This window comes from Dendrobates tinctorius, unplaced genomic scaffold (assembly GCF_039654945.1).
Source record: "Dendrobates tinctorius isolate UK_male_01 unplaced genomic scaffold, ASM3965494v1 ptg000296l, whole genome shotgun sequence".
Classification (NCBI taxonomy): domain Eukaryota; kingdom Metazoa; phylum Chordata; class Amphibia; order Anura; family Dendrobatidae; genus Dendrobates; species Dendrobates tinctorius.
This window is the reverse complement of record NW_027361963.1, coordinates 931,459-947,261: the sequence shown is the minus strand read 5'-3', so window position 1 is coordinate 947,261 and position 15,803 is coordinate 931,459. Positions and strand designations below refer to the sequence as shown.

At 46.0% G+C, this 15,803-nt stretch overlaps 1 protein-coding gene across 1 annotated transcript in view; it reads right to left on the bottom strand.

Annotated features, from left to right (window-relative positions):
* Positions 1–15,803, bottom strand: part of LOC141073060 (uncharacterized) — a 206,809-nt gene that overhangs the window by 165,170 nt on the left and 25,836 nt on the right. Inside the window, exons 5-6 of the mRNA XM_073560377.1 lie at positions 6,124–6,221; positions 5,892–6,045 (exon numbers count right to left, since the gene is read on the bottom strand). Of these exons, the coding sequence (XP_073416478.1) occupies positions 5,892–6,045; positions 6,124–6,221 (252 nt within the window). The remainder of the gene's footprint in view (positions 1–5,891; positions 6,046–6,123; positions 6,222–15,803) is intronic.

Below are 15,803 nucleotides of genomic sequence, written 5' to 3'. Positions count from 1 at the left end.
CTTTGAGACCCCACTCCTCTGGGGATGAGAAACAGAGGGTGGGGGTGGTTATGTCCCTGCTTAGGGGGTCCCCACAAGCCTGGGCATTTTCTCTTTCCTCTTTTGCCCCTGAGAATGTCTGTGGATGCGTTTTTTGAAGCCTTAGGGCTTATTTATGATGAGCCTGATGGAGTGCGTTTGGCTGAGGACAAGGTGATGAGTGTCTGTTAGGGGGAGCACTCGGCCGAGTGGTTCTGTACTGAATTCAAACATTGAGCAGCCGAGATTTCTTGGAGTGATGCCGCCCTTCGGGGGCTGTTCCGTAGAGGCCTGTGTGAACGTCTGAAGGATGCCTTGGCACTCCATCCTCCACCGGACTCCCTGGAGGATGCCATGACCCAAGCATTTTGCATGGATCGCAGACTGCGGGCTAGAGGCGTTATGCAACTGGAAACACCATTATTCTTCAGTGGAGATGAGACCCGGACTCTTCCTGTGGCTATGGAGGTGAGCGCTGTCACCTGTGAGGAAAAGGAAAGAAGACGACGCCAGGAGAAGCAGTTGTGCTTTTATTGTGGGGAACCTGGACACTGGAAGGACTGCCCCTCCTGTCCGTCATCCTCCAAGATGGCGGGAAACGACTAGGTCTGGGTAGTAGTCGAGGAGGCTACCCAGACCTTCAGGTACAATTTTCTTCACGTGCAAAAATGGTGCTGCAGGTGGAACTGGAACTTGGTAATGGTCCGGTTCAGACTACTGCTTTTGTTGACTGTGGTTCTGCTGTGAACATGATTTATACCAAAATTATGACTCTTAGTAAGATAGGGACAGTCAGGCTTCAGGATCCTGTTAAACTTGTGGCAATTGACTCGTCCCCTCTTACCCAGGACGGTATCTGTTGCAGGTCTGAACTTTTTTCTCTAAAAGTGGGTGCCACTCAAGTGGAAAAACTAAGTTGTCTTGTGCTAGATAACTTGCCTGCAGGACTGGTACTGGGGATGCCTTGGTTTCAACGCCATAATCCTACCATTGATTGGGTTACAGGGGAGATCACTCAATGGGGATGCAAGGATAAATGTGGTAAACTGGGACATCTTGTTAATGCTGTTAATCCATATCTGTGTCGACTGTCGGTCTAGAAGGTATTCCGGAGTACCTGAAGGATTTCGAAGACTTTTTTCCGAAAGTGAGGCTGAGGCGCTGCCACCACATAGACCCTACGATTGTGCCATTGATTTAGTACCCGGAGCCAAGTTACCTAAGGCTCGATTGTTCAATTTGTCTGGGCCTGAGCGCCAAGCCATGAAGGAGTACATAGCTGAGAGTCTCCGCAAGGGGCATATCAGGCCTTCTGTGTCACCTGTGGTAGCAGGATTCTTCTTTGTGAAGAAAGATGGTGGTTTGCGGCTGTGCCTCGACTTTCGGGAACTGAACAAGATAACTGTTAGGAACACTTATTATTATTATTATTATTATTTATTGTTATAGCGCCATTTATTCCATGGCGCTTTACATGTGAGGAGGGGTATACATAAAAACAAGTACAATAATCTTAAACAATACAAGTCATAACTGGTACAGGAGGAGAGAGGACCCTGCCCGCGAGGGCTCACAATCTTCAAGGGATGGGTGATAATACAGTAGGCGAGGGTAGAGCTGGTCGTGCAGCGGTTTGGTCGATCGGTGGTTACTGCAGGTTATAGGCTTGTCGGAAGAGGTGGGTCTTCAGGCTCTTTTTGAAGGTTTCGATGGTAGGTGAGAGTCTGATATGTTGTGGTAGAGAGTTCCAGAGTAGGGGTGATGCGCGAGAGAAATCTTGTATGCGATTGTGGGAAGAGGAGATAAGAGGGGAGTAGAGAAGGAGATCTTGTGAGGATCGGAGGTTGCGTGCAGGAAAGTACCGGGAGACGAGGTCACAGATGTATGGAGGAGACAAGTTGTGGATGGCTTTGTATGTCATGGTTAGGGTTTTGTAATGGAGTCTCTGGGCAATTGGGAGCCAGTGAAGGGATTGACAGAGGGGAGAAGCTGGGGAATAGCGGGGGGACAGGTGGATTAGTCGGGCAGCAGAGTTTAGAATAGATTGGAGGGGTGCGAGAGTGTTTGAGGGGAGGCCGCAGAGCATGAGGTTGCAGTAGTCAAGGCGAGAGATGATGAGGGCATGGACTAGGGTTTTTGCAGATTCTTGGGTGAGGAATGAACGGATGCGTGAAATATTTTTGAGTTGAAGTCGGCAGGAAGTGGAAAGGGTTTGGATATGTGGTTTGAAGGAGAGATCAGCGTCAAGGATTACTCCGAGGCAGCGAGCTTGTGGGACTGGGGAGAGTGGGCAGTCATTTACTGTAATTGATAGGTTCGTAGGGGGGGTCACGTGAGATGGGGGAAAGATGATGAATTCTGTTTTGTCCATGTTGAGTTTCAGATATCTAGTGGAGAAGAAGGATGAAATAGTGGACAGACATTGAGGGATTCTGGTTAGTAGGGAGGTGATATCTGGTCCAGAGATGTAGATCTGTGTGTCATCAGCATAAAGATGATACTGAAAGCCATGAGATTCTATGAGCTGTCCCAGGCCAAAGGTGTAAATAGAGAACAGCAGGGGCCCTAGGACTGAACCTTGTGGGACTCCGACAGATAGGGGGCGAGGTGAGGAGGTGGTGTGTGAGTGGGAGACGCTGAATGTCCGGTCTGTTAGGTATGATGAGATCCAGGAGAGGGCCAAGTCTGTGATGCCGAGGGATGAGAGGGTCTGTAATAATAGGGAATAATAGGGAACACTTACCCGCTTCCCCTCATCCCAGACTTATGTAACCAGTTAGCGGGGGCCAAATGGTTCTCCAAGTTAGATCTCTGGGGGGCCTACAATCTGATAAAGGTTCGGGAATGGGACGAGTGGAAAAATGTATTCCTCACATCAGAAGGACTCTTTGAAAACCTGGTAATGCCGTTTGGGTTAACTAATGCACCCGCTATTTTCCAGAATTTCATCAATGTTGTGTTTTCTGACCAGATAGGCCGTTTTGTTATTATTTATTTGGATGACATTTTGGTGTATTCCCTGGACAGCCAATCTCACTTGCAACATCTACAGACAGTTCTCCAGAGACTAAGGGAGAACCAATTGTTCGCTAAATTGGAAAAATGTTCATTTTTTGTACAGGAACTGTCTTTTCTGGGGTTGATTGTGTACTGTGATGGGTTTCGTATGGATCCAAAGAAGGTGCTGGCGATCGCTGACTGGGTTCAGCCTCGAGATCTCAAGGGGCTCCAGCGCTTCTTAGGATTTGCGAACTATTATCGAAGATTCATTAAAGGTTTCTCACAAGTGGTTAAACCACTCACGGATCTTACCCAGAAGGGTGCTGATGTAAAAAATTGGTCTGTACTCGCTAAGGAGTCCTTCTCAGCTATTAAGAAATGTTTCATGTTCGCCCCGATGTTGGTACAACCAGACCCGTCCAAACCATTCATTGTGGAGGTGGATGCTTCTGAAGTGGGGGTGGGGGCTGTGCTGTCCCAGGGTCCGGCCACCCTTACCAATCTCAAACCCTGTGCCTTCTTCTCCAAGAAGTTCTCTTCAGCCGAGAGAAACTATGATGTAGGCAATAGAGAACTTCTTGCGGTCAAGCTGGTGTTTGAGGAATGGAGGCACTTTTTGGAAGGGACGGCTCCCTGTCTATGCCCCTTGGTAACTTTGTCTCGCAGTTACCCTGCTAGGCGTACTCTTGCAGCTCCTAGCTCTCTGGAGTTTAGGCCACGCCCCCAGCAGTCACATGCTTCAGGTCCTGCTGTTCTGAAGTACGCATCTACTCGGCTGCTGCCCGCTCCACAGGTATCTTTGAGCACAGTTCGCTTTACTCAGGACACGTGCACTGGCTCAGTGAGCAAGTTCAGTGCGGTGTTCCTGACAGTCATGATCCAGACCGGGTTTTGAGTCCTGTCTTCCCCTTTTCCGGTCTGGTCACGTCAGGGGTTAACTTTCTCAGCCTCAGTCTGGTTTTAGGTTTGCTATTTATATCCGCTGCATCTTGCAGGTGGTGTCAGTTACAGTTTCTGCCTGCGGTGTGTGTAGCTGACTCTGCTTGCCCAGATTTGTCCTGCTGCTTTTGTTAACTGTACCCGTGTCTGTTTATCCCCTCTTCCCGTCCCGACTCTGTGTTCCCCTTTTGTGTGCTGACTCTCTGGTTTTGACTTGGCTTGGACTCTGTCCTGCTGTTTGTCTCTTGTCTTTGGCATATCTGCTCCTGTCCGGTACTGACCCATTTGGCTTCTTTCTGACTCTGTGGTTGTTTATTCCTTTGGTACTGCGCTACAGACAAATATCGTCCCAGCTTGTTTAACTAGTCTGCTGCCACCGGGTGGTGGCCTCGCTGTTGCACTGCAGGTTTGCTCTTGCTGTGTGCTGTCCTCCCTCCACTCCCATCTAGTGGAGCGTGCATCTACCTGCATAGCAGCAGCGTGATAGGAGCATTTGGATTTGGGAGAGCAGAATTTGCTGAATTTCTTTTAGGGAGCGTGAAGCCATTTCATGTTTCCAGAGCCTATGTGGTACCAGTAAGGTGGAAGCCCCCTATATTTCCATTAACAGATTAAGAATTTGTTGATATTTAATTGAGTCTATTCTTCCCTCTACTTCTGAAATGTTTCCCCGTGCCATTGGCTGAAACACAACCCCAAAGCATGAATGATCCCCATGCTTCATTGTTGGCGAGATGTTCTTTTCCTTAAATTCTGTGCCTTTTTTCTCCACACATACCTTTGGTCATTGGGGCCACAGAGTTCTATTTTACCCTTGTTGTGTCCCATGAATGGGAACAACCTGTAATGTATATTTCTCTGTGTTTAGTTCTTCCTCCAATCAGCAAATTTCCCTGTTGTTAATAGGTAGAATTAGACTGCGTGAAGATTGTCCCTATGTCCCTCCTATAGTTGAGCTCTGTATTAGGTTGCTCCTCCCTTCTTCTTCTTCAGATTAGCCTACAGCAGCCATTACTCAAGACACATGTATTCTGCCCTGTACATATTACTCCTTTTTACCTACTGTCCATTGTAAACTAATACAAGATTTTGGAAGAAAACAGCATCGTTTCTCCTGGTCTTTCTACAGTTGCATTGCCGGTGGAGTTAATACTACTGAGGACCTCTGGTTTTGTGAGTACGAGTTACACAATTATCTAAGAAGCTGATAGTTAGAACGCTTTGGACTCGCAGTCATCAGGAAGAGTCAGAATAAATGCATCAGGCTTGTTTAGTTGTTTTTTTGCATACTTCTGACACTGAATTTTACGGTGAGGATGCAGGAGAGGTTTTCTTCTAATGACTCTTCCATGAAGGCCATATTTTTGCAGGTGTCTCTGAACAGTAGAACAATGTACCACAACTCCAGTCTGCTAAATCTTTCTGAAGGTCTTTTGCAGTCAATAGGGGGTTCTGATTTGCCACTCAAGCAATTCTACAAGCAGCTTTCACTGAGATGTTGCTTGGTCTTCCAGACCTTATCTTGACCTCCACCATTCCTGGTATCTGATATTTCTTAATTACATTTCTAACTGAGGAGAGGGCAACTTGAAAACACTTTGCTATTTTCTTATAGAAAGAAGCCATGGCTGATGTTTTTTGGCACAAGGTGAGAGGAGGCGAGGTTTTTATAAAGCATGACTGGGCCTTTCCTAACGATGATAGTGAGGAAGCCATAACCACAACAGGCTAATAAAGGTCTGAAACATTTGTCAAAGTTATCTGAGTACACAAATCTCCGAGGGTGCCCAAACTTTTGAATTCTCCTATTTTCCTTTCTGTAATTTATTAATTTTAAAAATGATCAAACATTTTTTTTTACCCGAAATACAAAGGAAATGTGTCATCTTTAACTTTAAGCAATTTTGACCAGGGGTGCCCAAACTTTTACATACCAATATAGATTGTGTTATGTGATAAGATGATGGGAGTAGTAGTTGGTGACCACAAAACAGATAAGACCTCCTCACCATGCTGATCGGCCCATATTGCGGTCGCCTCTTGTGCTCCATGTATAACCGCAACCTTAATATCAATCAGATCTTCACCCTAAAAAGAAAAATGTAAGATGAGCTCAGGTCCCATCACTTCATGGTCAGATGTTGTGGGGGCTTCAGTGTCATCTACCTGATGATCCTCCGGGATAGTGTGATTCTCCTCTGGACAGTCCTGGGGATACAGAGGACGGGGACATCTCTCTGGTGGATTTCTCCTCCTGGATCCATCTGTGGAGACACACAGACTGAATACATGATCTGCCGTGTATCTGTCTATATATGAAACACGTCTCTCAGAACTGGTAATTCTAGGTTTATGTATCAGGGATGAAATTACATTGTTGTGGTCCTCACCACCGGTACCGAGGTCCCAGCACATTGTGGCCCCAAGTATGAAGTGATAATCAGCGAAGCCAAAGCCTAATGCTCTCTGCTCTGTACCCGGAGGATGAGGACCCTGAGGAGAGGGACAGAGAAGACCCTCGTCAGTCAGATGGAGGAGCCGCACTAAGAAACACAACTTCTCCAAGTTTCCCTCCACCAGGGATGGAACCACACAGGAGCTGGAGAAAGCTCCACATTTCTATCCAACGGTTTCTTCTTTCCTAATTCACGTTATGGAGATTGGGGGAAGGACGGTTACCATTTACCAGGGATTGTTATTTGAGAGCTCATGATGTTACCATGAGGACACGGCCTCCCTCCTGGACAGGATCCTCTGGGATCACTAAGAGGAGAGAACCTGCCGTCCTCCTATTAAAAGACAAGTTACTGCGTTTTTATTCTTTTTTAAATATAGAGATAAATCTCAACATTCGCCTCGATATAAAACACTAAAATAGGCAGAAAGCGCGCGGAAAGTTCTGAGTTTGACTCTTAAGGAGGAAAGTGCACGTGTACGGCTAACGGATGAAGTTACAGCGGGCACAGTGTTGTGGGAGCACCCGGTATGCAGCGGTTAGTGCCTATCAATGTGTAAAATGGACAACTAGAACAAACAACCTTTAAGGGAGACTTACACTAATTATTACCATCATTGTGCGGCCTGATGTCCCTGCAGGACCAACACCTGCATCATCATCATACTTATATGGTTCTGATCAGACCCCATGAAGGGAAGGGCGGGCTGCCTGATATTTTGCGGTCATTGAGCCCTTGAGGCTAGGACCGCCGTCCCGTGCATTCGGACGTCATGTGATAAGGCTCGTTAACCCCTTCCTGATATTTGGGGTTCATGCATGGAAGATGCCAGGTGCGCGTCTGTTGAGCGAGCTACGATTGCAGCCATTTAACCACTTCACTGCTGCCAACAGCCTGACAGTGCTATTAACTTGCTGCAGCAAGTTAATAGCATTTTAAGCCTGCCCGGTGTCAGCATTGAGAGCCCCGCTGCCGGGAGGAAATTAACCTTATTCCACCTGGCAGCGTTCAGATTCCAGTCATAGAGTTTCGGCCGGTGCAGCTAGTTACCACTTAGTGTATAGAGAGCGGCAGCTGTTAGTGACGGACAGCCGGCTCAGCTTTATGGTTCTGCATTAGAGGTCAGCATAAGAGCCGGCTGTCAGTCAGTGCTGGGGCACAAATTCAGCTGCTGCTCACTGCGGGGGTCACTGAAGCCACACTTCTATGGATGGAAGCTAAACACTACTGGGGGAATAAAATTAATTTTCTCCTGGCAGAGGGGCTTTCACTGTAGGAATCAGGCAAGTTAAAAAAATTATTAACCTGCAGATTAACCACATGTCTGAAGGTTAATAGTATTATTTTACATGACAGGTTCCATTTATGTGATTGGGTGTCCAATTCACCTGCCAGTCACTAAATCGCAGGGTCTCAACAAAGGTTTGCCATGACATCAAAACACCTCCCTAAAAATGCAATAAAAACACAATGATCAAAAAGGTCACAGCTGCCCCAAAATGACACCAATAAAAAGGTCAGCGAGCCATTCAAGAAGAGAAGCCGTTACACAGCTCCGATAACAGAAGATAAATTGATGGGTCTCTACTCTAAAAAAAAAAACACATATGTGGACGTCGGACACTCAGACCATCCTCATGGAGTCAGTTTCTAACCTTTTGTATAGACACATGCCCATCTGTGGCCTGCTGGAGATCATTTTACAGGGCTCTGGCAGTGCTCCTCCTGTTCCTCCTTGCACAAAGGATGAGGTAGCGGTCCTTCTGCTGGGTTGTTGCCCTCCTACGGCCCCCCTCTACGTCTCCTGGTGTACCGGCCTGTCTCCTGGTAGCGCCTCCAGCCTCTGGACACTAAGCTGACAGACACAGCAAACCTTCTTGCCACAGCTCACATTGATATGCCATCCTGGATGAGCTGCACTACCTGAGCCACTTGTGTGGGTTGTAGAGTCCGTCTCATGCTACAACGAGTGTGAAAGCACAACCAACATTCAAAAGTGACCAAAACATCAGCCAGAAAGCATTGGTACTGAGATGTGGTCTGTGGTCCCCACCTGCAGAACCACTCCTTTATTGAGGGTGTCTTGATAATTGCCAATAATTTCCATCTGTTGTCTATTCCATTTGCACAACAGCATGTGAAATTGATTGTCAATCAGTGTTGCTTCCTAAGTGGACAGTTTAAATTTCACAGAACTTTGATTTACTTGGAGTTATATTCTGTTGATTAAGTGTTCCCTTTATTTTTTTTGAGCAGTATATTGATTTGTATTTTACAAAAATATATCCCAAAATATGTCTTAATATTAGAGTGAGTGATGTACCTGCTGTCTTAGTCTGTTCTGTTAGGTCCCATTTAATTGAAATCCATGTTTTATTGCTGTCTTGATAATCTTTTTGTTATATCTCTATATATATTTGAATGTATGTGTGTGTATCACCAACCAAACACAAAGCATCTTTCATTTCACCAGAGCTGTTTAAAAGAAGCTGACAAGTGATTGGTTGCTATGAGTATCAGTTTTCCTTGCAACCAATCACGAAGCATCCTTTATTTCACCAGAGCTGTTTAAAAGAAACTGAGCTGTGATTGGTTGCTATGAGCAACAGGTTTCCTTCCAATCACTAAGCATCTTTCATTTCACCAGAGCTGTTTAAAAGAAGCTGAGCTGTGATTGTTTGCAATGAGCAATAGTTTTCCCACTCCATGACAACACCTCGGCAGACAGTGACGGGGGGGGGGGGGGTGAGAAATCTAGCATCCCCGGGAACATAAGCTACCAGCCATTGTCTGCCCCCCAGAGAGGAGCAGAGAGCAAATGACAGAAATGAATCACCCCCTCCTGCGCCTATATACCCATCACACATCCTCCATCCCATAGGCACATCTTCCCTCTTAAAGGGATCATTGGTATGGAAGTCAGGGCAAATCCACTCAGCACTCTGGTTCTGATCCCAGGCCCCTCTTAAAGGGATCATTGGTATGGAAGTCAGGGCAAATCCACTCAGCGCTCTGGTTCTGATCCCAGGCTCTCTTAAAGAGATCCGCGGTATGGAAGTTAGGGCAATTCGACTCAGCGCTCTGGTTCTGACCCCAGGCCCCTCTTAAAGGGATCATTGGTATGGAAGTTAGGGCAAATCCACTCTGCGCATTGGTACTGACCCCAGGCCTCTCTTAAAGGGATCTCTGGTATGGAAATTAGGACCGTTCCACTCAGCGCTCTGGTTCTGACTCCAGGCTGACGGGACGATGTGGGATATTATGGGTAGTAGTCCTGTAGCTCTGGCTGACGGGATGATGTGGGATATTAGGGCTAGTAGTCCGGTAGCTCTGGCTGACGGGATGATGTGAGATATTAGTGGTATTAGTCAGGTGACTCTGGCTGACGGGATGATATGGGATATTAAAGGGAGTAGTCGAGTGGCTCTGGCTGACGGGATGATGTGGGATATTAGGGGTAGTAGTCCGGTGGCATTGACGGGATGATGTGGAATATTAGGGGTAGTAGTCCGGTGGCTCTGGCTGACGGGATGATGTGGTATATTAGTGGAAGTAGTCCGGTGGGTGTGATGGGATGATGTGGGATATTAGGGGTAGTAGTCCGGTAGCTCTGGCTGACGGGATGATGTGGGATATTAGGGGTAGTAGTCCGGTGACTCTGGCTGACGGGATGATGTGGGATATTAGGGGTAGTAGTCCGGTGACTCTGGCTGACGGGATGATGTGGGATATTAGGGGTAGTAGTCCGGTGGCTCTGGCTGATGGGATGATGTGGGATATTAGGGGTAGTAGTCCGGTGGCTCTGGCTGACGGGATGATGTGGGATATTAGGGGTAGTAGTCCGGTGGCTCTGGCTGACGGGATGATGTGGGATATTAGGGGTAGTAGTCCGGTGGCTCTGGCTGACGGGATGATGTGGGATATTAGGGGTAGTAGTCCGGTAGATCTGGCTGATGGGATGATGTGGGATATTTGGGGTAGTAGTCCGGTGGCTCTGGCTGACGGGATGATGTGGGATATTAGGTATAGTAGTCCGGTAGATCTGGCTGATGGGATGATGTGGGATATTTGGGGTAGTAGTCCGGTAGCTCTGGATAACGGGATGATGTGGGATATTAGGGGTAGTAGTCCGGTGGCTCTGGCTGACAGGATGATGTGGGATATTAGTAGTCCGCTAGCTCTGGATAACGGGATGATGTGGGATATTAGGGGGTAGTAGTCCGGTAGCTCTGGCTGACGGGATGATGTGGGATATTAGGGGGTAGTAGTCCGGTAGCTCTGGCTGACGGGATGATGTGGGATATTAGGGGTAGTAGTCCGGTAGCTCTGGCTGACGGGACGATGCGGGATATTAGGGGTAGTAGTCCGGTAGCTCTGGCTGACGGGATGATGTGGGATATTAGTGGTAGTAGTCCGGTGGCTCTGGCTGACGGGATGATGTGGGATATTAGGGGTAGTAGTCCGGTAGCTCTGGCTGACGGGATGATGTGGGATATTAGTGGTAGTAGTCCGGTGACTCTGGCTGACGGGATGATGTGGGATATTAGGGGTAGTAGTCCGGTAGCTCTGGCTGAAGGGACGATGCGGGATATTAGGGGTAGCAGTCCGGTAGCTCTGGCTGACAGGATGATGTGGGATATTAGGGGTAGCAGTCCGGTAGCTCTGGATGACGGGATGATGTGGGATATTAGGGGTAGTAGTCCGGTGGCTCTGGCTGATGAGATGATGTGGGATATTATGGGTAGTAGTCCGGTGGCTCTGGCTGACGGGATGATGTGGGATATTAGGGGTAGTAGTCCGGTGGCTCTGGCTGACGGGATGATGTGGGATATTATAGTGAATGTGGCTATGCGGAGTGGGCGGGGCTATACACTCAGCTTTATATATATATATATAAATATAATCATTATAATTTTTTTATAACTAACAGTAGTTAGTTACTATGCCCGGGCAGCGCCGGGCTCTTCAGCTAGTATTTAATAAAATTGGTATTATTTAGGATATTTTTTTATCATTGCTCCTTCTTTTCCATGCATTTTGTTAGTTTGATATTAGATTTTCTTAGGAAGCGCAAGAATTTGCCTCCTCTGTATGAAAACATCAAAGTGTTTCTGGATTTTTCTAAAGAGAGATTAAACGCAAGAAAATCATTTGCAGTTATTCCCGCCATCCTGAGAGCTAATAACATTCTCTACAAATGGGGTTTCCCCACTAATCCCATTTAATACTTGATGCTGCTGATGGTTGTAATTTTTTAAAAACTTATAACATTCCCGGCTATGACCACAAACCCCATTGGAAAAGGAACCCGGAACCCCCGAAGTGACATATTGAGAAGGCGTTCTACAAAAGTCTTCTGATTTTATCTTATTAGAGATCTTAATTCTTTGTGTGCTAATTCCAGGACTCATGGGCAGAGTTAGCCAAACTTTTCTTTACCCCCGAACATCTGGAACAGGTACTTGAGAGCCCGAGTCATGCTATTCTCGTGCTCTTCATCAGATCGTCTGAGGAAACCCAGTATTCTGGTTTTTCTTTTTGGTATTTCTATGCTTCTGAATTGTGGCGTTACCAATTCAAACAACTCAAAAACTGTTGTGTTATTTAACATTTTTCTCCACAGGTTTTATTGCCTAAATATTAATAACCAATGTACTTGTATATTTCTGTCTCATCAACAGTATTTCATTATGTGTAATTCTGGCGTTAAAATGTTGACAATGAATGTGAAAGGACTAAATAGCCCTTTCAAGAGGTATTCCGCCTGGAAAGAAGCGAAAAGATCCAACTCTGATATAATAGCATATCAAGAAACCAAATTTGCACAGGACGACCCACCAGAATTCTCTCACAAGGATTTCCATCATGTATTTAAAGCCCCTGTCACACACAGCGAGATCGCTGCTGAGACACAAGTTTTGTGACACCACAGCGATCTCACTGTGTGACAGGTATCAGCGACCGGCCTCCCCGCCAGGTATCGCTGATCGTTTAGTAATGTCTAGGACTTTTTTTGATCGTTGGTCTCACGCTAGCCAGCACGCATCGCTGCGTGTGGCAGCGGGAGAGCAATGATCAGTGAGCTACCAGCGCTGCTGGGAGCTGGTATCCAATGTAAACAGCGGGTTTCTAAGCGCAGCGCGGCGCTTAGAAACCCGCTGTTACATTGGATACCAGCTCCCAGTGCCAGCACGCTGGTAACCAAGGTACACAGCGGGTAACTAAGCAACACGCGCGCACTTGTTACCCACGTCGTCGCTGGTCCTGATCGCTGGTGAGGTCTGCCTGTTTGACAGCTCACCAGCGATCATATAGCGACTCACCAGCGATCCTGACCAGGTCGTATCGTTGACGGGATCGCTGGTGCATCGCTATGTGTGACGGGGGCTTTACTCCTCGTCTGAGAAGAAGAAGCCGATGTGCTCACCGCAATAACAAAATTCTGGAAATTTTCAATTAATTGATGACAACGGAAGACCCCATATTCTTATATGTAATATCGATACAACAACCTACACGTTAGTCAACATCTCTGCGCCTAACAGAGGTCAAATATCGGTTTTAAATAAATTAATGAAAAAAGTCATAAAACACCAAAAAGTTCACTTACTTATTATTGGGGATTCCAATACAATACATCGCTAGAGTGTGGATCCTTCCACTTCAGCAAGGAACAGAATGTTTACAATAAAAAGCTGGGTGATAAATGAGCCGCCGTTTGATGCATTTAGGTGTCTCAATTCTTCTTCTAGGGAGGACACTTATTACTCCGATAAGCACAAAACTTGCTCTAGAATTGATGATTATGACAAAAAATACAAGAAATTTCACAAAGGATTGTAGAAGAAATAGAAAAACAGATCCAAAACCCCAGAGAGAAATTTCATTCTATTACTCTCCGCCTTAGAGCAGAACTAAAATCCATTCTTTTAGAAGACTACAATAAACGTATCCCCTCCATTAACTCCTTCCCAACCTGTGACACAGCGTATGTGTCATGAAAGTCGGTGCCAATCCGACCCATGACGCATATGCTGTGTCACGACTTCAAAGCCCCCCCGCGGGTCAGGTGACCGGGGTCACCCGACCCGCAGTGACAGGACCCTTTGTGCTTCACCACGGGGGGGGGTGGCTTAGCCCCCCGTGGCTACGATCGCTCTGATTAGATGTTGAAAGTGAAAGCCAATCAGAGCGATAGTAATATTTCATCAATGAAATTTGATGAAATATTACAATCCAGCCATGGCCGATGCTGAAATAGCATCGGACATGGCTGGAGACACTAAGTTAAACACCCCCCCCGCCGGCTAACGGCGGTGATCGGCCACCGCTGTCACAATCTGCCCCCTTCCCTCCGCTCCCCCCCACAATACTCACTAACCCCTCCTGGCCGGCCTGGTGTCCCGCCATCCCGGTCCATGGGCGCCGCCATCTTTGAAAATGGTGGGCGCATGCGCAGTGCGCCCGCCGGCAGATTCATTTTTTTTTTATTTTGATCACGGTGATAAACTCTCACAGTGATCAAAATAAAAAAAAGTAAATCACCGCCTCCCATAGGGACAAATAATAAAATATTTTTATTTTTCAATTAGGGTTAGAAATAGGGTTAGGGTTAGAAATAGGGCTAGGGTTAAGATTAGGGTTAGGGGTGGGTTGGTGTTGGGATTAGGGTTAGGTTTGTGATTAGGGTTAGGGGTGTGGTTAGGGTTATGATTAGGGTTGAGATTAGGGTTAGGGGTGTGTTGGGGTTAGGATTGGAGTTAGAATTGAGGGGTTTCCACTGTTTATGCACATCAGGCGCCACCATTTATTACAGCCAATTTTGCGTTCAAAAAGTCGAACAGTGCTGCCTCCATTCCGAGCCCCGACATGTGACCAAACAGTGGTTTACCCCCACATATTGGGTATCAGTGTACTCAGGAAAAACTGCACAACAACTTTGGGTGTCTAATTTCTCCTGTTACCCTTGGGAAAATTAAAAATTGGGGGCTAAAAAATAATTTTTGTGGAGAAAAAATTATTTTTTATTTTCACGGTTCTGCGTTATAAACTTCTGTGAAGCACTTGGGGATTAAACATGCTCACCACACATCTAGATTAGTTACTTGGGTGGTCTAGTTTCCAAAATGGGGTCATTTGTGGGGGAGCTCCATAGTTTAGGCACACATGGGCTCTCCAAACACGACATGGTGTCCGCTAACGATTGGAGCTAACTTTCCATTCAAAAAGTCAAATGGCGCTCCTTCCCTTCCAGGCCTTGCCGTGCGCCCAAACAGTGGTTTATGACCACGTATGAGGCATCACTGTACTCAGGAGAAATTGCCCAACAAATTTTAGGATCCATTTTATCCTGTTGCCCATGTGAAAATGAAAAAACTGAGGCTAAAAGAACATTTTTGTGAAAAAAAATAAGTACTTTTTTACGGATCAATTTGTGAAGTACCTGGGGGTTCAAAGTGATCACTATGCATCTAGATAAGTTCCTTGGAGGGTCTAGTTTCCAAAATGGGGTCACTTGTGGGGGAGCTCCAATGTTTAGGCACACAGCGACTCTCCAAACGCGACATGGCAAGCACTGAATATTCCAGCATATTTTCCATTCAAAAAGTCAAATGGCGCTCCTTCCCTTCTGAGCCCTGCTGTGCGCCCAAACAGTGGTTTATGACCACATATGAGATATCGATGTACTTAGGAGAAATTGCCAAACAAATTTTATGATCCAGTTTATCCAGTTACCCACGTGAAAATGAAAAAATTGATGCTAAAAGAAAATTTTTGTTGGAAAAATTAAAATGTCCATTTTTTCCTTCCACGTTGCTTTAGTTCCTGTGAAACACCTGAAGGGTTAATAATCTTCTTGAATGGAGTTTTGAGTAGCTTGAGGGGTGCAGTTTTTAGAATGGTGTCACTGTTGGACATTTTCTGCCATATAGACCCCTCAAAGTGACTTCAAATGTGAGGTGGTCCCTAAAAAAAATGGTTTTGTAAATTTTGTTGTAAAAATGAGAAATCGCTGGTCAAATTTCAACCCTTATAACTTCCTAACAGAAAAAAATGTTGTTTCCAAAATTGTGCTGATGCAAAGTAGACATGTGAGAAATGTTATTTAGTAACTATTTTGTGTCCACATACTTCTCTGGTTTAACAGAATAAAAATTCAAAATTTGAAAATTGCGAAATTTTCAAAATTCTCACCAAATTTCCTTTTTTTTTTTTTTCACAAATAAACGCAAAAATTATCGACCTAAATTTACCACTAACATGAAGCCCAATATGTCACGAAAAAACAGTCTCAGAATCGCTAGGATGCGTTGAAGCGTTCCTGAGTTATTAGCTCATAAAGGGACACTGGTCAGAATTGCAAAAAAAGGCCTGGTCATTAAGGTCAAA